Below are 22,513 nucleotides of genomic sequence, written 5' to 3' on the forward strand. Positions count from 1 at the left end.
CACACACCAGAGGCCCGAGCCAATGCGGTCAGACAAGAAAAAGAAATCGGGATGAATGAAACTAACAGTACCCAGGGCCAAGAGTCGGCAGTCATCCGTCAGTCACTGGAATCCACGAGTGAGGTCAGAAGTTGCTGGACGTGAACCCATTGTCTTTCTGTCCATCAAGGAGATCCAAACCATATCCCTAATGTAGCAGCAGTAAAAAAAAGATCATGTATGGGAGTAAATCTGCCTAAAGGTGTGCAGGACCCTGCACATGGTTAAGACACGTTCAAAAGCCTTTGAAACGGAGGAGCACACCACACCCCAACTCTGAAGGCCAGGAAGACGGTCATAAAACTGTCAAAAATAGGAGATTCTGCTCATTGGCACACATATCTAAGAGAGTGCGGGGAGCCCAGCAGAGGGAGGACGCTGGCTACGTGAGCTGCCCTGCAAGGACTCCCTCTGGATGACGGGAGAACCTCAATTCCCCGGCAGAAATGGGCAAGAGACCAGTACGGTTCACAAGGAGGACAGAGAGCCTTGTGGAGGGCAGACACAGGCACACAGTGACCCTCTGCCAAGGCTCAGAGAGGGCACAGCGTGAGCAAACCCCACCTAGCAGCAGGTGCTCCCACCTCGAGTGACCACAGGTGTGTGGTGTTAGCTGCGTGCCCATGGACGTGAGCACTGCCACCTGGGCCCCCTCCCCAAGTGCTGAGAGCAGTGCTTCTCATGGTGGCCCCAACCAAAAACTCCCAGGAGCCACAGTCAGGGCTGCCTAAACTGGTGGCTCCATGCAGAGGGACAGTGTGGCTCCATGCAGAGGGACAGTGTGGCATCCCAGCTGGAAGCTGCCAGATGAGGGCTCCTGTGCTCAGCTGAGAAGGGCAAGCAGGCTCCAGGGCCAAGGCGAGCTGTACCCTCACATCCGGGAGGTAGCCACACAGACGTGTAGGAGGCATGCAGTGGGCAGCAGGGGCGCCAGGGCCTCCTGGGGCGGGGAAAGTCGCTAACCTGCAGCGACGTGGCATTTTCATGCATATGGTGCAAGCAGAGGGCTTCCAGGCTCCAGAAGATGGCTTCAGATGGGGATGCCCAGTAAGTGGGAGCTCCGTAGCAGAAGGTGCTAGAGCAGCAAAGCAGGGCCTAGAGGCTGTCAAGTCCCAGAGCTGCTTTTACTGCAAGAACCATTGAAGCCAATCCCTGAAGGACCATCTCCCGGACCCCTCATTTCCCAGCTCTGTGCCCTTCCTGCCTCCTGTCAAGGCTCCTGCAGGGCAGCCTCCACTCCTGTAGGGCGGCCTCCACTCCGTTACTGTAGCGACTCTCCGTGGAGCTGGGTAAAGCTGGCGGCTCTCCAGCCAGACAGTCCATGGAAGGGTGGCCCCTCCCCTCCCTTCCCCTCCTGGCAGCCCTGGAAGGCAGCCTTTCCAGGGTGACACCGCAGGGCTGGAATCCGGAAGAAGTTTTTTGTGCAGTCTTGCAGGAAAGCTGATAGCAATTCAATTAGAAAATGCAAATGAGGTCATATATTTCCCACAGGAGCGCAGAGTTGCCCCTAAGGCATCCACGGGACATTCGGCCTCACAGTAAATACTGAAGATGGAACTCCCCTGGCCGCTGTCGTGGCCCGGCTGGTGTCGCGCTGCAGCTGGCAATGGGACCTGTGGGTACAGTTTGCCACAAAGAAACTGTTATTTATGAAACTAATATCGGGCTTCCCTGCGAGTCAGCACTTAGGAAGGATGAACTCCCGAAGCATGGGGTGGCCAGGCGGGTGCTGGCCTGGGTTCTGCTCAGAGCTCCCACCTCCCCACGTGTGTGGGCTGAACTGTGACCCCCAAAGGGCAGATGCTGAAGTCCTCACATCCAGGACCTCGTTTGACCATTTGGGAACAGTCCTGTGGGTACACTTAGTTAAAGGAAGCCATTAGGGCAGGCAGATCCAATAAGGTGGGACTCCTTCTGCAACAGGGACACTGGGCACAGACGTGAGCACACGGAGAACCTTGCGTGAAGGTCAAGACAGAGGGTGGGGTGGTCTGCACACTCGAGGATGCCAACGAGGACCGCCAGCAGCCTCCAGGAGAGGCCTGGCATTGAGGCCCTGAGCCTGGGCACCCGAGAGCTCGAAGATTTTAACTGATGCCACAGGGTGCAGGGCCGCGAGGGCAGGTCCCAGGGCTTCTCCCTGAGGCACCTGTGCAAGAGTCTCAGTCAGCGGGACGCAGCTGGGAGTTCAGGGCAGCAGACCACACAGAGCTCACACCTCAGAAAACAGCATCATTCCTTTTCCTTCTGCAAAGGACGGCTCTGGGGGAGGCCAAGGAGCAGCTTCCACGCAATCTAAACAGCCCTGAAGTCCCAGTTCCCTCTGAGATGCTGGCTGTGTTAGTGACTGCAATGACCCCACGACCCCCAAGTTCAGGCCACATCACCACCTGGAGGCTGCTGCAGGCCCAGCTTACCCCGGGACTGGGCGACGTGTGCAGTGACAGTTCAGGTTCCTTCTCCACGAGGCGATGGCCCACGTGACGTGCAGACCCAGGGGGAGAAGGCTGTTCCTTCTCCAGAGCCGAGGTTGCTGCTGGTGGTGGTGATGGGTATCCATGCCAGAGCTCCGTGGACATCCAGGGCTCCCTTGGGAATCCAGCTGCAACTCTTGGTGGCATGAAGGGCACCAGTGCCCATTGATTGGTGTGTGCTGGACCCTCGCCTCCTTCCATCACCCACCGTGTCTGCACACGGCCCTCAAGCCCCAAGCGTCTTTCCAACAGGGCTGCCGCTACACGGGGTGGTCCCCGGGCCAAGACACTCAGCACAGGGAGTTCAGCAGTGTCCAGGGGCCCTTCACTTTGCAGATAGAGGGTGACGGGAGGCATCCGTGGCTTGCCCAGGCCCATGGGCGGCTGGCTGCAGGGGCGACCCCACGGCTGGCCATGCTGCAAACCCCAGGGCGCATTGTGTTGTTTTGTCAGCAATCACTCCCATCAGCTGCCATGTGGAGGGTCCCCGGAACAGTCCCCAGACTACCATCAGCATGTGTGTGAACGGGTGCATGAGTGCGTGACGTGGGGGTCCTGTGAAGAGCCCCCAGGAAGAAAGCCCTCCTGTCGGTGTTTAAAGCAAAAATCAAGGTGGGATTTCTCAGCCAACACGGCTGCCATTCTCTCCATGCTGCCTTCTGATGTTTGGTTAAGGTCCTCTGCGTCCCTGTGAGCACGGTGGACAGAAGGTGGCGGACACATTTCTTTTGGCCAGCAAGATTCCCTTCAAGGGAGCACCCTCCTCCCCCACCCTGTGGCTGGAGAGCAGGAAAGCCCACTCGGGGCCCTGGCAGAGCCCCCTGTGCACACGAAGTTCCCCTGGCCTCTGTGAGCCAGGAACCCCAGGGGCTTGCAGAGTGGACAGCAGGTGCAGAGGGTGGACTCCAGAGGAGGCAGCTGCGTCTGCACACGGAGGCCCCCAGCCTCACCCACCCTGAGCGTGGCCTCCTGGCTCTCAGACTGAGACAGAGTGGCCCTCACTGAGCGGCACCCACAGGGTGGTCCTGCCCAAGGCTGCTGCAGCTCCAGCCAGGGGTCGCGCTTCCCCCCGACTCGCCAGTGTCATTTCCTTAGGGAGAACGCGTTTCCTCTGCACACCTGACGGTGATTTTGTTTACCGTGTTCCTTGCTACACATGATTTTCGTAACTCTCTGGAGCAAGTTTTTCTCAACCTGGCATCTGGTGACATCTTGGTCCATTGGGTGTCTAGTGAGAGGCTACTGGCCTCACGTGGGCAGAGGACAGGGATGCTGCCAACACCCTCAGCACCCAGGACAGCCAGCCTTGGGTGCCAGGGTCCAGAAGCCAGGCCTCCAGCCAGGTGTGGGTGCATGTCTGGGTCTGGGGAGGTAGAGCAGGTGACCTGGCCGCCATGGCCCTGGCAGAGCCCCAGAGCACATGTTTAGAACGGCTCTCGTGTCCCGTGTGCCGGGGAGTGCGGGTGCCTTTCTGTTGTCTTATGTTGTTTGTTAAGTACCATTTTATTCTGTCCCTCCTTTGCTACCATGGAAATGAGCTCGCAGGCCAGACACCACCCTACCTGAACAGGTTGATACACCCGTGTGCACACCAGCCAAGGGTGCCCTTTTCAAAGGTGGATTGAAAAGGAAAGAGGAGGAACAGAAATGCTCTCTCTGTGGAGATCCTAGTGACCCCCCTTTTTAAGAAATCTGATCATCCTCCGTTAAAATCAGTGCAGGAGGACACGGGGGTGGGGACAGGGCATTGCTTCCTTTATGGAAGCTGTTTAGCCCAGAGCTCTGAAGAAGCCACAGAGCCGGGAAGCCGAGCAGCAGAAGAGCCATCAACAACAGTGACGTGTCCCTGTCCCCTCCCCAGTCACGCTCATTCATAATGCAGAGATGGCATGTCCCTTTCCACGTGTTTCCCTCTGACTGCTGATCCTGTGCAAGCAGTGACCTCAGACCTCAGGACCCTGAGACTGAGCTGTCTGTGTGCTGGGACTGGGGGCACATTGCCCGGACACTGGAGCATCTGGGCCAGCAGGAGCTGCAGGACCAGCTGAAGCCCCTGGCTCTGTGCTCCCTGCTGCCTGAGAAGGGCCCTGGGAGCCAGAGGCTGGACCCCGGCAAAGGCAGGTGGAACCAGGAAAGAGGAGCTGGGAGTGGCTGGCACCTCTGGGTGCAGTGGGAGGTGAGGGGCAGCTTATTGTGGACAATGTCGTCAGGGCCACAGGACTAATGTGGGCCTTTGGCTCCCAGCCCTTGCTCCCTGGGAGCGCCTCTTCCTGTGACCACAGATGGCAGGCTGCCCTCCACATGAAGCTCAGATGCCCGAAAGATCCACGAGCTGCCCACTGCCCAGCTGTGCAAATAGATGGTCCTGCAATGACGGGCAGGGGCAAGGCTGGGGCTTACAGCCAGCCGGGCAGGGGTACCGTCCAGGGGTCCATGCGGCTCTGCTGGGGCATTCGCCTGGCTGGAAGGGGTCCACCTGCTCCACTGTCCTCCTCGGCCTCCCCTGTCACAGATGACAGCCTCTGAGTCTGAGTGAGGATGTCTGGTGGCATCTCCTGGCCTGCTGTAGTCCCCCACCACTCCGCAGCCATGGAAGGGAACAAAATCCGCAGTTGGGGGGGCCGACCTGATGTGGCCTGATCCGCAGCATCTCTGCCCATCCAGAACTTTCTCTTTGATCTCGGTCTTCCTGGGCAACCTGTGTCCACACCACAGCCACGGGCAACACCCTGCTATCCACACTTCCTTCTGGAGGCACTCGTCACCCCCAACCTGGTCTTGACAGGAGGGACTCTGTTCCTGCCTGGCGCAGAGGGCACCTGGTGGTGAAGGGGGAAGACAGGTTCCCGCAGCGGCTGTCACAGCACCTTCCCTCTTGTCCTTGACAGGACACTCAGCTCACGCTTCCCTGCCCTGGAGACCAGGAGAGCAGGGAACCGGGGTTTGAAAAACACCATTTCCTCTTTGCCCCCGGCACTCCTCTGCTTGACGCTGGCCACGCAAGGGACTCTTGTTATCTCTGGCACAAGTCAGAGCTGCAGCCTCCAGGTCTAGGTCACAGTCTGTGGTGACAATCAGAGAAACTGGGTCACACAGAGACCTTCCCAAGGAGTCAATCGCTTGGGTAATGAAAGCCAGTGATGGCATCTCACAGGGGAGGGCGGAGACAGGGGACACCTGGGGCATAGGGAGATGGGAGAGTTCACCTGATGTGCCTGCCATCAGGGGCTGCCCAGAAACCAGGTTCTTTCTGCCCCAGAGCCTGGGAGCAGGGTTTGGGGGGTATCCTGGGATGAGGGCAGGGGCGAGGGCAGGACTGAGCACATGGGCTTCCTGACCCGGCCCACGGGCCCTCCAGGGGGGATGTGGGCCCAGACTCCTTCCTGGGGGCGTCCGGAGAACTGGGAAGAGGCCCAGCACCCAGGTCCTGGCCTTGGTCTCCTCCAAGGAGAACGGGCGGACCTGAGGGGTGGCACTCCACCTAGGCAGGACAGGGGACCCCAGCAGAGGACTTTCCTAGGTCAGCTGGAAGGACAGGCTCTCTTGCCCCAGCCTGGGGTCCAAGATGTGCAGGGTAGAATCCCTGCCAGTGCCCCCACTCACGGGCCCCTGGGGGCTGTGGCTCCTGGGCCTGGCCCCCAGGCTGCATGGATCACCCACCTCCCACCTTTCTGACCCCTCCGTGTGTCCCCTCCCTCCCTGGCCCCCAGCCCTGAGCCTCCTTGAATGCCCTGGCTCCCTGCAGGTGTTGGGTGCTGCCTGGACAGCTCTGTGTCTGTCCCTCATCCTTCTCTGTTCAGGCCTGGCCTCTGTCCCTGGACACGCCATCTGCAGCCCTCTCCAGGGCTCCTCCTGCCCCTCCTTCCTGGCCCAGCACCCTTGCAGCAGTGGGACCGCCAGACCGACAGCCCCCTTGTACCAGGGCAGCTGCCGTCGGGGAGACCAGCTCGTGGCTGCATCAGGAGGCCCGCCCACGTCCCTCCCGATGGACCCCAGCGCCAAGCTGAGGCTGCCCACAGACCCGCCTCGCCTGTCCCCCGGCGTCCAGTGAATGACCCCTCCACACCGTCTCCTGCCGCCCTTCAGACCCTTGGTGCTCCCAGAGCAGGCAGGCTGCAGGAGGACTCCCCTTCCGGGTGTCCAGGTCCGGGGTCACTGAGCCTTCTCCTTCTGACAATGGTTGAAGCCCAACCATCTGCAAATACTCCTTAGATGTTGCCCCCCACCCCAGGCAGGAGACCCCCTGGTTGCCCCTCTACAGGCGAGGGCAGGGCTGGGGTGAATGTTCACTGCGGACCAGGAGGAGCAAGCCCCCGTGGGACCAGCTCTGCTCTGCAGCCCGTGACGCCATCCCTCCCCACTTTCCCTCTGGGCTCCAAACATCCCTTTAATGTAATGCTGTCCACTCTGTCCTGGAGGTGTCCACACAGTCCTGCTCTGTGTCAGCCCACGCTCCCCCTCCTGGCCAGTTCTCCCGCACACACTCCTGCTCACCTGCAGCGCCCTGCCCCTATGTGATGCCCCCCAGCGTCTCTGTTCCCCTCCCGTTGGCCAAACTGCTTATAGCCCTGCTGCCTGGCCCTGCTCTCCTTCCTGACCCTGGCTCTGTACTGTTAGCACAGGGGAGAGGAGGTGGGCTGGACCATCTGGACCAGGACCCCAGGTCAGGGGCCTGAGCTCCTGCCCTTGCCCTCAGTCTTGAGCGCGACCCTCCCCTGGAGGCCCTGCAGGCCGTACTGAGGCCTGAATGAGCGAGCGCCTGCAAAGTCATGCAGCCCAGCCCTGAGGGCAGCTCTGTGGTCAGGTTGCTGGGCCGCCACCGCCACCGTGAGCACCCAGGGCAGGGCCACAGGCCATGTCTCCTCCTTCTCCTGGCTGGAGGCTGGTCCCTGGAACTGGTGGGGAACTCAGCAGTTCTTCTGTCCATCGAGTTTGCTGTTAGATGATGACTAGCAGGACCCTGCTGACCCGCCTGGGTGGGGGCCCCTCCCTAAGCTGTGGGCTAAGGAGACATGGGTGGCCCTGGGCAGAGCTTTCTCTGTGATGCAGTGCTGTCCTCCAGGTCAGGCTAAGTGTGGACAGAGGAAGGGGGAGCCACCTGGGCTGGGGAGGCAGGGGCTGCCTGGCACGGGCCGGAGGGTCTGGGGGGGAGCTGGGCTTCCTAGACCAGAGGCCAGAGGCAGGGCATTGTGGGTGGGCAGCTGGTACGGGTGGGAACAGGGTCTGAACCCGGGCAGAATCCAAGAGCCTGGGGAGCAGGGTCGGGGGCCCACTCTGTGGGGCAGAGGACCGGTGCAGCCCAGATGGGGACCGCTGTGGGAAGAGAGCCCAGACCTGGTCTTGCCAAAGCTGGGGCTCCGTGGAAAATTCTCCTAAAATAATCCTGCAAGATAACAGCAGCTCCTACAAGTTACCCTCCTAACCACACCTTCTCAGTGTCACACCACCCCAGAGCTGGTGACTTCCTGGGTCCTCCTCGTTCTGCAGATCCACAGGACCAAAGACCAGCTGGCCAGCGAGACCCTCCAGGACCCACGGTTACAGGACCACTAGCTCATGGCTCCGGCTAGCTCCTCCTGCTGGTGGGCTGCTGGGCTGCTGGTTTTGAGAAACCTGGGATGTTCCATACCTGAGGACGTGCACAACCTAGAATACACAAACACACACATGCAGATGTATAGTGCATGAGCATTGTCACATGCATGTGCACACGTTTACATTAGTGCAAGTCCACACATCTGCACATGCAGGCACAGGTGCCTACACAAACCTACCCCACGTGTGTGTGTGCAGAGTGCCTGCGTGCACACCCATGTAGACGTGCTCTGTAATATTGATTAAGAGCAGAGGTCACATTCAGTCCTTACCCAACATGCTGTCACCATTCACTCAGAAATGCAGAATGAAGAGGAACGGCGGTGACAACTGCTAGGAAGTGTTTTAAGAGGAACTGGGAGCATTAGTGATAACTACTGTGATTATGCCTCAGCGTTTATCTGCCATGTCTGAAAGGCCCCAGATTATCGCATGTTCAAAAGAACATGCTATTGCAACAGGGTAACTGCTAATTGTCATCGATGGTTTTCTTCCAAAGAAGTGGGTGCATCTTCCAGGCAGAAGCCTGTGCAGGTCTGGCATTGATTTTCACCAGATTTTGTTATTACATTTGTCTCACAGCTTTAAAATAGTAGCAAATATGTGCAATTTATTTAAACAACACTAGGGAAATTAACGGCACTCCAGCTCCTCCGTAGCAAATGGAGACAGAGCAGGTGGAGGCCAGCTGTGTCAGAACCTGTGCGAGGCGGGGTCTGGGTGCGGGTCCCAGCAGCCCTGCTGGGGTGGAAGCATCTCCTGCAGAGCCTGGCTGTCTCTGCCCCACGCTGGGAGGGGAGGGCCCCAGCTGCAGACCCTCCTCCCAGGGGTGGTACGTCAGGCCAGGCCCCTCCCCTCGCCCCAGGGCACAGTCGCACTTGGCCAGTCTGTCCTCCATATGGGTTGCAGAACAGAAGTGGCCCATCCCTTCTCCTGAGGCAGGTACCTGGGGACAGGTGACCCTCGTTCCTGTGGGCCGGGGACCTGGGCAGGGCGCATCTGCAGAGCTCCGTCAGTCACCCTGCGGCCCAGTGAGTGCCAGCTGCTGCCCCCCGCAGCCAAGAAGGCATGCTCCTGACGAGCACCTGGTGCCAGCCACTGACCCAGGACCGCCTGAGAGATGAGAGTCTCCCAGCCCCTCGGTTTAAAGGGGGCCCCCGAGGGCAGGGGGCACCCTCGGCCCGCCCCCCCACCTCTTGGCAGGAATATCCATTTCTGCCCTGCCCACTGCACACCTCCCATGAGGACAGGCCAAGCGATGCTGGTCCACGGACAGCCAGGCCCTGGAAGGGGGCACCTGGCCGGTGCTCTGTCCTTGGGGTTGGTCGGGCCCTCCTCTGCCTTGGGTGCTGTGTGGCTTCTCCAAGGTTCCCCTGCTTCTTCCCTAGCAGAGTGGAGGGATGAGCCTCCCACTGAAGTGCTGATAGGAGGATTCTGGGGGAGAGTGCAAGGAACAGTGTTTGGCCAGAGCCTGGAACCAAAGTGTCAGAACAAGGCTCCAGTTTATCTGACATTAAACAACGTCACACTTCCCTCATTCTGATGAGGGACAGGGGAGCCAGGGGACACTTTGGGTTTTTAATAGTTGAAGACTCTTGAATGCAGGCCCGATGGGAGGAAGGCCCAGGGGCCCCTGGTGCCCTCGTCCAGGTGGACTGTGGCACTGGTGGTGAGCAGGGGCAGGTGCCAGGATGGTTCTGCACCAGGCAGGCAGCCGCTCTGTGTGCCAGCCTTATTTCCACGCCGTCTTTTAGCACAAGGCAGGGGCAGCCCACAGAACCATGCTGAGCACAACAGGTGTCCTTGCCTGGGTCCTGGGCTCTGCAGAGGGCCCTTGGCTGGAGGGCAGCCTCGGTCAGGTGCCCCAGCCAGCATGGCCCTCTGTCTTGGGCTGTGCTGACCGGACTCTGCCTCCTCTGGCTCCTGGAGACTCAGACTAAGGTGAGCATGGACCCGGGCAGGGCCAAGCTTGCTGTGAGGAGACTAGGACACAAATGTGTCACCCGCGCACCGTGTGGGTGCCTGCTGCCCTGGGACGTCGTGTGAGCTCTGACATCCAGGGAGCCTGCAAGTAGAGGGGCAAAGCAACAGCACAGAACAAGACCCCAGAGTGGCACGCAGTGTCAGTAGCGTCCCAGATGTGGCTGTACTGAGGGCTTGCCCAGGCATTCAGGGTTTTCCTGGTGATTTTACTACCGTGAGCACATCTCCCTGGACGCCCTCGTCCACCCAGGCTCTCAGGACGCATTTCCAGCTGCGGAGCTGCTGTCCCCAGGCAGGGCTGCTGAGGCTCTGGTTGGCTGCTGGCACCCTGGTGGGGAAGGCTGTGCTGGTCGCAGGGCCCAGCAGCTCTGGGAGCCGCAGTGGCAGCACACGCAGGCTCACACAGGTGACGGCCACATTCCTCATCGTCATCTGACCCAGAGCTCTCGCCACCATGCCCAGTTCAGAAAGAGGAGGTGGGTGTGGAGAACCCAGGGACTCGCTCTAGTGATGCCCAGGAACATTAGGCTCTCATCTGCTGAACCCAAACCCCACACCCCTGCCATCGCCCCCACTCACAGCCTGAGTCACAACGGGCTCCCCGTGTTGGGCGTTATTTCTGCTTGGTCTTGTCAGTTGGACAGGTGGACAGGACACACCACTCTAATTTGGATTTTTTATTGCTGGAAGATGTGGACATTTTCACAAGTTTATTAGCCATTAATATTTATTTTGCTATCTTTTTATGTCCTTTTCCTGTTATGAAAAAATACTTCGCTATTTCTTATTGATTTGTAAGAGCTCTTTCTATAGAGGCTATTAACACTCATCGAATTGCTTATACATTATATTTTCCAAACTTATTATTTGCTTTGTGGGAATATTTTTATAAACAGGAGTTTAAAATTAAAATGTGTCTGTCTTCCATGCTTTCCCCCATTATTTGGGGTTTACAAAGCCCTTACTGAACTGGAATATATAGCTCCATGGTGGATCGTGGGCTTAGCAAGCATGAACTCCTGGGTTCAGTCACCAGCACCAAATCATAAATAAGTAACAGGAGCCCTTGTCCACCTGCTGGTGACATTGTTGGTGGCTGTGCCCCTCTTGAGCTGCCTCTCCCCCTCTAATCCTGTAACCCAGCCCCGAGTATCGATGAGGGTCTTGCCCGATGTCTTCCTGACTCTGCCCAGAGTTCCCAAAGTTCACCAGCTTTCCTCTACCAAGAGCGGCAGGTTCTCGTAACAGACATGCTTCTCCTTGGTGCAAAACTTAACCAGACTCCCCTGACTCTTCTCTCCCTCCACTCAATGCTGCAGAGAGGAAAGAAGAAAGACGTGACCCTGGACCCCTCCCAGCCCCCAAGGGACACACTGCTGCCCTGGCCTCCGCACCAGCGCTCCGGGGGGCTGAGGCGGCAGAAGCGAGACTGGGTCATCCCCCCCATCAACGTGCCGGAGAACTCGCGCGGGCCCTTCCCGCAGCAGCTCGTGAGGGTGAGTGGGGCCCTTCCTGCTCGGCATGGGGGTCGTGGGGGGCGGCCGAGAGCCAGGCAGGCTCTGCCCACGGTGTCAGGAAGGCCGAGGCTGCCCTCATCCCTGGAGGCCTGCGCGGTGCAGAGCAGAGGCCAGCAGGGAGGGAGGCGGGGCCCAGGACAGGGGCCTTCTTTGTGGTGGCCGATGCTCTCTGGGTTACTTTTGAAGGCTGTCTCGTGTGGAAGCAGGTGGAGCAGGGACACGGAGTCGGCCTGTGACCTCTGACACACTGTGGTCCAGCCAGCCGCGCATCTTTCCAAGCGGCCTGGTGGCACCTCTGTGCCGTCCTCCTGGCACAGAAAGCCAGCGTCTTGCATTGGGCAGGGTGCCACCTGCTGCTTGTGTGCCTCCAAGCCCCCAGCAGCCGCCGCTGGGGGTCTGTGTTTCTATGGTCAAGACGGTCACCCATCGGCCAGCATTTTCTTCTTCCCCTTGAAGAAAATCACAACCCAGTCTGAGCTGTAATTTGACAAAACGATGGTGAGATTCTGTTCGATGATTCCAATCCTCGGTGGAAAGGCCTCGTCCCTCTCTTTGGAAATCAGCCCCCAGAGTGTGGAGAAGGGCGTCCTGTTCTTGGTGCTGATGAGTCGCTCTGTCCCTTGTCCCTCTGGATGCACAGGACTGGGCTGTGTTTAGGATGGAGAAGGGGCCGGGAAAAGGCTTACTAAAACAAGCAGCCAGGAACTTCAAATATCTCTTCTGAACATAAAGATTTAAAGAAAATGTAGTCAGAATGAATGAAGAGATGGGGAATAAACAGCAGAAAATGGAATATTTAAAAATATAACCAAATGGAAATGGCAGACCTGAAGAGTACGTCCTTTCTAATGAAAACCTCGCTGAGAAATAGGTTGTAGAAGGCAGAGGAAAGGGTCAGTGCATTTGCAGATAGATCAATAAGATTATCGCATTTGAAGAATGGCTGGTGGGAGGACAGAAACATACAGTTTCAGTGGGACAATGACAAGGGACCCAGAGAAAGACAAAAGGGATATTGAGAAAATTCATCAAAGAAATAAAGGTTGAATTTTCCCCAAATTTGGTAGAGAAACAAACATATAGATCCAAAAAACTTAATGAATCCGGACAGGATAAATCAAACAAAGCCGTTCCTTACACTCAAACTGCTGAAATTCAGCAATAACGAGAAGCCTCCCGAGCAGAGGGGAGCAGTACCCACCGATGGCCGCACAGAGGAAGATGGCAGCCACAGGCCAATGGGATGACCAGAATTCCACACCCAGACAGAATGTCTTCCAAAAGGTGGAATGAAGAAAAGTCGTTCCTGATATGCAAACTGAGGGAACATGTCACCAGCACACCTACAGGAAACGTGAAGGACGTTCTTCAGCTGAAACCCAGTGACATCAGCCCAGATTTCAGACCCACAGGAAGGGATGGAGACACAGGAAGAGGCTCTCTGGGCCACTGGGAAGACAGTGACCTTCCCTTAATTTCTCACTAAGTGAAGCCGGAGGGTTGAAGCGTGGGGCTGTATGACTTGTGTAGATGACACATGACAGCAAGATGACAATCAGCCAGACAAAGACCAGGGGGCTGAAGCCTGCAGTGTGCATCTCCCTGTTTCTGATAACGGCTCGGTATCGGCTCTGGGGGCTCCAGACTTTTCTTGTTGGGATGCCTGGAATTAGAAGAATGTCCTACAGAGGTACAGGTTGGAGCGTTAGCTGAGTCCCCGCGGAGCAGAGTCTGCTGACCTCCCATCCCTGACGAGCGCGTTTTCTGGGGCCAGAGAGGCCATGGTGATCAGGGCATAAAGGAGCGACTGTCCCTGGGAAGGAGCCAACATGTTCCCAGAATCCAGTCGTGTTGGCTTTTCTCCCCAATAAACAGATGGTGACAATGTGGCACCTTCCCTCTGTTCAGACGCAGTGACCATGACTGGATGGGGAGACTACCTAAGATTGACTGTGGGAGCCACCCCTGGGCCATCAGCTCAGCCCCAAGGAAAAGCCTCTGTGGAGAAGCCCTAATGCAGAAATAAGGTGGCCCTTGGCCCTGCCCGTCACCTGCAGGGGCTGCCTCTTCCCACCCCAGGTGGGGGCGGTACACCTGGGGCCTGGCCAGTGCTCCCCAGTGGTTCCAGCGCAGCAGGTTGGGCTGTCCCCAGCTGCCCCAAGCCTCCCCGTGACCACACATCTCACTGTCCTACTGGGAGTTCATACCGTCCTGGCTAAAGCCCAAGGGACGTGGAGAAAGCGGTCGTCCAAGGACCTGGTGCCTGGTTCTGTGGTTTGATCAGTCATGGGAAGGGAACGTGCAGCCCTGTGTGCACCCTCCCCATCTGAGCAGGAAATGTCCCCCGGCTTGAATTGCTTTAATGGCTGTATTTATGCAGCTGAAAGTTTCTTAAGAAATGAAAGTAAAATCAAATTGCTGCAAATGCTCGGATAATTTATCAGAGAATATTCAATTAGAATACATTAATATTTTAGATCTCCATCATCAATTTAATATTTGGGGATTTAGTGCAGTCACTGACTGCAGTGCCCTGTGGCGGGTGTCCAGGGTGAGGGCTCCAGCAGGGGCACTCCAAGTCCAGCAGTGGCCATAGGCCTCGTGTGGCTGGGCAGGACGCAGACCAGGTGTGGGCCAGGTACAGGGTAGTGGGGTCCAGGTGATTCAGGGTGCAACACCCTGAGAGCCAGATGCAGTCAGTGGGGAGTCTTCTCGGGATGTTGGGGCAAGGTGGCCCATCCCTTGTTGTTCCGGGGTAGCCTTCACTCTAGAGCGGTGGCCCTCTTGGGGGACCATGAGCATGTCCTTGTTGACACCAGGGGACAGCTGAGTCCTCACCTGCTGAGCCAGCTTGCCCTCTGGGAGGGGGCTGTGGAGGAAGCAGGTGGGCGGGGTGGAGGACCAGAGGACATGGGTGCCAGCACGCTCTCTCAGGTAGGTAACTGAGCCACCTCTGAGGAGGGAACCCAGGGCAGTGGCGGTAGAACTGTGCTGACTGGGGGCAGGAGCCTCTAGAGAGGCTCAGGGTCCCGAGAAAGAGCCAGGAGGTCAGAGTGACAGACAGCCATGCCCAGGGAGAGGGTGAGAGAGATGAGCTCAGAGAGTCAGGGCCAGGTCACCGGGGCGGGTGGCTGTGGGAGGACTCAGCATTTTACTTTGAGACTCGAAGGGACCTGATGTGGCTATCAAGCACCGCCCCCATGCTGCTGCAAGTGAGTCAGATGGCAGTGACAAGAGTCACAGGAGGAGGCTAATGGGGGGAGGGGGTCCACAGGACCCCTGTCCAGAGACAGCAAGGATCAAGGGAAGAATATCTTGTTTAATTAAAATAAAGGCTGGAAACCCCCATAAATCCTTTTATTCTTTAAGTTTGTGTGGCAAAATTCAAGATCTGGGAGCCGACACCCTGAGACTTGAAAGATCCTTGGGTCCTCCCTCCCTCTGAGGCTGTGGCTCCAAAGAGCAGGCCATGGCCATCCACCCCACCCAGCCCCTTCTGCCCTGGAGGAGCCCAGCTGGGGCAAGGCAGGGGGCGTCCTCGGAACAGTAAGTCCACCTCACAGGAGGGGGCTCTGCTCTCAATGTGACCCAAACATGTGTGCATCCAAGCTCCCCGGCTGTGGACTGCCTGTCCCTGCTGCTGGCCGACCAGCGCTGATGGCTGTGATAACGATGACGATAGCAGTGATGATGATGGAGGTACTGGTGATGGCAATGATGGGTGACGGGGAGACGGTGATGCTTTGATGTCAGTGATGGGGATGGTGGTTACTTACATGGTGATGGCAGTGGGTAGTGGCAGAGTGATGGTGGTGATGACAGTGGTGGTGATGGTGATGATGGGGGTGGGGATGGTGGTCATGGGGGTGGTGGTCATTGGGATGGTGGTGATATGGTGATAGTGGGGATGGTGGGGATGGTGGTCATGGGAATGATGAGGAGGAGGAGGAGGAGGGGGATGATAATGATAATGGTGCTGGTGGTGAAGGTGATGGGGATGGTGGTGATGGGGATGGGGATGGTGGTCATGGTGATGGGGATGGGGATGGTGATGGGGATGGTGGTCATGGTGATGGTGATGGTGATGAGGATGGGGTTGGGGATAATGACAATGATAATGGTGATGGGGTGGTGGTGATGGTGGTGATGATATGGTGATGGTGGTCATAGTGGTGATGGGGATGGTGGTGATGAGGATGGTGGTGGGGATGGTGATAATGATAATGGGGATGGGGATGGTGGTGATGGTGGTGATGATAATGGTGTTAGGGTGGTGGTGATGGTGATGATATGTGATGGTGATGATGGTGGTGATGGTGATGATATGTGATGATGATGATGATGGGGTGGGAATGGTGATGATGGGGATGGGGATGGTGAGGATGGTGGGGATGGTGAGGATGGTGGGGATGGTGGTGATGGGGATGATGATGGAGGTGGGGATGGTGGTGATGGTGGTGATGATAATGGTGTTAGGGTGGTGGTGATGGTGATGATATGTGATGGTGATGGTGATGGGGGTGGGGATGGTGATAATGATAATGGTGATGGTGATGTTGATGGAGGTGTGGATGGTGGGGATATGGTGATGGTGATAATGATAATAGTGATGGGATGGTGGTGATGAGGATGGTGATGGGGAAGGTGATAATGATAATGAGGATGGGGATGGTAGTGATATGGTGATGGTGATGGAGGTGGGGATGGTGGGGACGGTGGGGACGGGGACGGTGGGGATATGGTGATGGTGATAATGATAATAGTGATGGGATGGTGGTGATGAGGATGGTGATGGGGAAGGTGATAATGATAATGAGGATGGGGATGGTAGTGATATGGTGATGGTGATGGAGGTGGGGATGGTGGGGACGGTGGGGACGGGGACGGTGGGGATATGGTGATGGTGATAATGATAATAGTGATGGGATGGTGGTGATGAGGATGGTGATGGTGATGGTGATAATGATAATGAGGATGGGGATGGTGGTGATATGGTGATGGTGATAGAGGTGGGGATGGTGGCGATGGTGGGGATGGTGGGGACGGTGGGGATATGGTGATGGTGATAATGATAATGGGGATGGGGATGTGGTTACTGGCACAGTGATAGTGCTGGGAAGATGGGGATGTGGTCATAATGATGAGGAGAACCTTTGGCACTTGTCATCAATACCAGGCACCTGAGCCCCATCTGCCAGTCGCTGTGCTGGGCACCAGGGACAGGATGAATGCTATGAATGGGTTGCAGACCCCGCTTTTAAGGATGTCTGAGGCAGGTGAAGGAACAAGTTACATCATAGTGGGGTAAATGTGACTCTCAGAGTGACACTAGGAGCCCCTGGGGAGGACGCCTTGGGCTTGGGGGGAGGCAAGAGCAGAGAAAAGCACAGGGAGGCATCATCCACCCAAAGCAGGAGGGTGTCGGACACACAGCAGAGAGGTCAGCAGGCCACCTGAACGTGCAGCTGTTTTGTGTCTGGAAGGTGCAAGAGGCACGGCCAAGGGAGTGGACTGAGAGGAGAGGGAGGCTGGGCCAGGGGCAAGAGGTGGGGCTTGGGGCTGGCATCCCCTCCCCAGACCCGACCCTCTCTCCAAGGAAAGCCCTGGACTCTGGGGCCATGTTTCCTCCGGGTCACTCTCTCTGGAGGCCACAAAGGGAACCTGGGCTCGCCCAGGCTTTGCCCCTCCTCACACTTCCTCTCCCCCTCATGCCCAGCCCCACGTGGCCACACAGCAGATCTGACAGGGCGAGAGAGGCCAGCAGAAACACTGACAGGGCGAGAGAGGCCATCGCGCAAGTGTGCCCAGGCTGAGAGAGGAGCTGCCTGTCCCAGGATGTCCTCAGTGTCCCTCGGGACTCTTGCCCATGACACCAGAGCTCCCACCTCTCTGGAAGCGAGTCCAGGTGGTGCCTCTGCCAACCACTCCACCCTCCCTGTGACAGACACGTCATGCAAGGAGTAAAACTCCAAGCTGCAGAGCTGATCACCGGACAGGCGGCACTCACACAGGGCACACTGCTCCGTCAGCACAAGGTAGGAGCCCACAGCCTCCTGCAGTCCCGCCCCAGGGCAGAGACATGCTGGGCTGTGGATATCGGGCTCCATCACAGAGACCATTGTCACCCAGGGCTTTGCCTTCTGTCTGCACCCCCGCAGAGGAGGCCCAGGCACTGTGCACAGGGCCTGCAGGGCTCTCGGAACAGACAGGCTGCCAGTTTGGTCAAAAGCTGGAGAGGCTGGCCCAGCAGGGGCCTCAGGCCTGAGACTCTCAGCTTGCCTGGGCCAGGCCTCTTGAGAAGGTCCCTGGCTATCTGGAACCAGCCTCCTCCCACACCTCAGCCCGGCCTTTATGGAAGGTAGGACAGAAGGTGTCCTGTGCATCCTGTCTGTGGACCAGGGGAAGGCTTTCAGCACATGTGGACTGGCAGGTGGCAGTGCACTTGGTGACCTGTGTCCACTTCTGGCAGGATCTAGTGGCTCCTCTGACAGCCAAAACAGCACACAGCAAAGCCAAGTGTGTTGATGGAGTGTGACACAGTCAGCACATGGAGCCGTTGGGTGGGAGCACCTCCTACAGGGCAGGTGTGGAACTGCAGGAGGCCTCCAGCAGATGCCAGGACTGTCACCACCATGCCTTCTACAGTGCAGGCAGCCTGGGAGGGTCACACAGAGTGCCCAGGCGTTCCTATTAGCCAAGGCAGTTCCAAAACCACTCTGAAACCAGGGCAGGCCGCGACAGGACGGCTGTCAGGGGAGTCTGAGATTGTCCCCTGAAAGACACTTTGTGGCTGCCCTGTGGAGAGGCAGCCCTGACCCACCCTGGCCTGGGAGCGGGGCAGAGGAGCCCAGCAGGGGCCTCTCCTCAGGGGTCTCCAGCCCCAGGCAGGTTGGCCATGGGCCGGGCTGGCTCTGCAGCGGGAGGCCGCGGCCAGGCTCTGAATCATGGAATCCCAGCTGCGCGAACAGAGGGCGCGGAAGTGGGGGAGGGAGGGGAGCAGCGCAGAGCCGAGGCCGCTCCCAGGGCTCTGGGACGGTGGGAGGGCTCCGCTGCACACAGAATCAACTCAGTTTCACGCTGCTCTCCGGACGGTGACAGCACGTGCCTGCTCCAGCAGAGCACACTGTCCCCCGGAGGGGGCCAGGGCCAGCCACCCTCTCTCTGGGTGGAAGGGAAAGGGCTCACAGAGGTGCCAACCCACCCTGGGGCTCACAGAGGTGCCAGCCCCACCCTGGGGCTCACAGAGATGCCAGCCCACCCCCGGGGCTCACAGAGGTGTCAGCCCACCCCCGGGGCTCACAGAGGTGTCAGCCCTCCCCCTAGGGGCTCACAGAGGTGCCAGCCCACCCCCGGGGGCTCACAGAGGTGCCAGCCCCACCCTGGGGCTCACAGAGGTGCCAGCCCACCCCCGGGGCTCACAGAGGTGCCAGCCCACCCTGGGGCTCACAGAGGTGCCAGCCCACCCCCGAGGCTCACAGAGGTGCCAGCCCACCCCCGGGGCTCACAGAGGTGCCAGCTCCCCCCAGGGGCTCACAGAGGTGCCAGCCCACCCCCGGGGCTCACAGAGGTGCCAACCCACCCCCCCCCAGGGCTCACAGAGGTGCCAACCCTCCCCCCAGGGGCTCACAGAGGTGCCAGCTCCCCCCAGGGGCTCACAGAGGTGCCAGCCCCCCCCCCCGGGGCTCACAGAGGTGCCAGCCCACCCCCGGGGTTCTGGTAGAGAAGGCGGGGCCAGGAGTGGCCCCTTCCACAGCCTCGACACAGGACACAGACGTCACGCCAGGAGCCTCGGGCACCTCGGGCACCTCCGGCCCCTGCTTCAGACGGTGCCTGCTCCTGGGTTAAGCCAGGGAGGCAGAGTGAAAGGCACAGCTCCAGCAAGGCTCTGGGTCCCCTGTCCCTGTCCCTGGGCTGGAAGTGGCAAGACCCAATCCAGGGCACCATGAAGTGCCACTCCTCAGCCACTCCCTGACCTGGGACGCAGGTGAGCCGCCACACAGGGCCACAGGGCCCGTGGCTGCACCTGCCAGCCACAGGAGAAGCCAGGACCCTCTGTGGCCTGTGTCACAGGCCTGGCCACTGCAGCGCTGGCCCTTCCTCTCACCAGCTTGCTCTGTGCTCCCTGTTAAAGCTGCAGTCGGTGAAAATGAGCCTCCGCTGACCCGGCCTCGTTCCACACCGAGGGCAGAGGTGACAGCAACTTTATCACAACCCGAGTCCCCTGAGACTTCACCAAGCTCAAGGCTCTCTTAATGCAGATTTAAAAAGGTTTTAATGTGTGTTAAATAAATACAGCCACTTGCCAGAGCCATGGTGATGGAGGGTTAATTTTATAGCTACTATGCTTCTGATCAACTGTTACTTAAAGTTAGCCCCTACCAATATTTCTAAATAATCAAATAATATTTGAGTAGCTTAAATAAACTGAACTATATTTAAATAGCCATAAACTGGGGGTTTTACAGAGGCAGTCCCTGAATCTGGCTGGTGTACGTGTCGGGGAGGCTGACACCCAGCCTTTACACTCCAGAGGGGGAACAGATCAGATGCGTCTCATCCCGTGGAGGGCTGTTTTAACATCCCCAGGGATGCCCAGGAGTGAGTGCCAGCTGTAAGCTCCTGTGTGGATGCTCCGGGCCTCAGGTTTGCAGTCTCCACAGGAGCTTTAACCTCCCCTCCCTGCACCAGAAGCCTGCTCTGCTTCCCCTGTTGGACCTGGGGCCCTTGGTGGCTTGGGAGGTGGAGGGACGCACAGCCCCCAAGACACACCGACCCCTCCTCCTCAGGGACGCAGACTTCCTGCCTGGGTCCTGGGTGCCCCTCAGCCCCTTCCCTGTGGTCAATAGAGAGGCTGTGCGGGGGGCATGCGTGGTGCACTTGCTGGGACCCGGTGCCCCTCCCTGCCTGGCTCAGCCCTGAGGTAGGCAATGCACCCTGATCAGGCAGCGCCAGTGGGTCACAGGCTCAGTGAGGCCAGAGTCTCGCCCACGGCCACTCAAGGTGGAACTGGGCTCTGAATCCCAAAAGTCAGACTGCTGCTCCCACCGGCAGCCACCCTGCTGTGTGCAATGGGGTCCTGTTCCCAGGGTCCTGTTGCTCTTTTCTCCATCTCTGAGGGAGTTACGAAGACCTGAATGTTTCCTGTGGAGTTTTGCTTTGAAGGACAACTTAAGGTGACCTGACAGTGCCTCTGCTGCTGCCACGTGACCTTGAAGTGCCGCAGGTCCCCTCTGGGTGGCCTGGACGGTTCCGACATCTTCTGGCTGCTTTCAGATCACACGGCACCGGCCGGGTACTTGGTATGCTTGGTACGATCCGTCCAAGCTGGCAATTAACAGTGCCACAGAGAGCCTGTCCAAACCAATTTCCCCGGGCTCGGTATTTGAAAGTCTAAAAATCCCTAATACCGTGAGGCAGGCAGTATTTAAATTTAAGTTCGGTTCCCAAATGAGATCTTTTAGTTCAACTGTTCAACTTGATCTGGAAATATGAAACAGTAACTTGATTACCCGTTAAGGTAGCTTTGGCTGGGGATTATAGCCGAAATCTCTGGCTCCTCCGAGTTTCCCTCCTGTGGATGGAATCCACCCAAGTTAGGAACTCGGTTCTGCGGCCCATGCAGGAGCCGGCCAGGTGGGGGCCGGGGCTCGCAGGCTGATGGGGCAGCACCTGAGGCAGCGCGGCTCCGGCTCCCAATGTGTGCTTCCCACAGGGGACACTTCAGGCAGGAAATGTCCAGCCACCCAAGTGGCCTGAGGGCCACCAGAGCTGCAGGGCAGCAGGTGGGAACGGAGATCCGTCCTCAGTGAAGGGCTCTTGGGCCAGGCTCCATGCAGACGCTCCCATGGGTGGTTCTACTTGACCCAAGACGTCAGGAGGCAGGTGTCTCGGGCCACATGGCGCAGGTGAGGAAACAGGCACAAGGCCCAGAGGGACAAGTGGCACAGAGCTGTCCCGGCCTCCCTTCACCTCCGTCCCCCCACTGGCCTGCCGCCAGTCCCCTAGTGCTTGCTCAGCTCTCACCTGTGCCCCTTCCTCCTGAGCCCAGCCCTGCCTCCGCCCCACTGAGCAGCCCTGCTGAGCCCCTCCCTGCCCCTCCTGGACTCACCCCTCCCTGATGGTACGTTTGGCTCTGGTGTGCGGGGCTCCAGCTGCAGGGGTGCCCCACAGTGGGATCTGGTAGAGAAGAGAGCGACTTGAGTCTTGGAGGCTCAGGGCGTCCTGGGCAGGGTGCCCATGTGGAAGACATCAGGGTGTGGCCAGGAGACCCAGGAGCAAACAGTGGCTCAGCAGTCTGCAGGGGACTTCAGGGTTCCTTCACTGCAAAAGCCACCTCTCAAAGGCAGAGCCCAAAATGCAGGCCAGACTTCTAGCATGTGTCAGTGAACCTTATAGAGCTGTACCTGCTCCAGGCACAGCCAGATCTAGGAGCTCGGGTGACATGAATGTCACTAGGTAGCCTCCTCCTCATCGCGTGGATCTGTCCTTGAAGTTAGCCCCCATCTCAGCAGAACCTCCAACACAGGCCCTGAGCTGACCCCAAGCTCATGACCCCCACTCCAAGCTGTGGAGAGAGGTTCTTTCCTCCATCAGTTCCAGCAAACTTCTGGGGAAGGACCCTAGTTGGCTCTGCTTGGCTCCTATGTCCAGCAGGAAGCTAGGACTGTGCTTAGAAGGCTAAAGCTTTGAGTGGCCAGTCCCAGGTCATGTGACCTCCTGGGCATCATTCCTGCCAAACCCCTTGAACAGAGTTGAGAACCAGCTCCCTGAGGAACATTGGGGTACCTCCCCCCAGAAAAAGAAGAGGGGTGCACAGGACAAGCAAAGCAGACAGACCTGCCCTCCAAGGTGGTCAGGATGCCATCTGAGGCTGGGCTGGGCAGCATCCTCTGGCCTGTCTGGCAA

At 58.3% G+C, this 22,513-nt stretch overlaps 1 protein-coding gene across 3 annotated transcripts in view; it reads left to right on the plus strand.

Moving 5' to 3' along the window:
* Cdh4 (cadherin 4) overlaps positions 1-22,513 on the plus strand; it is a 408,941-nt gene that overhangs the window by 290,406 nt on the left and 96,022 nt on the right. For all 3 annotated transcript variants that reach the window (XM_046433120.2, XM_046433122.2, XM_046433121.2), the window contains one exon: positions 11,411-11,587. In XM_046433120.2, the coding sequence (XP_046289076.1) occupies positions 11,411-11,587 (177 nt within the window). The remainder of the gene's footprint in view (positions 1-11,410; positions 11,588-22,513) is intronic.

The sequence above is a fragment of the Marmota monax genome, unplaced genomic scaffold, assembly GCF_021218885.2.
Source record: "Marmota monax isolate L192 unplaced genomic scaffold, Marmota_monax_Labrador192_F-V1.1 WCK01_AAM20220418_F8-fsc00014, whole genome shotgun sequence".
Classification (NCBI taxonomy): Eukaryota; Metazoa; Chordata; class Mammalia; order Rodentia; family Sciuridae; genus Marmota; species Marmota monax.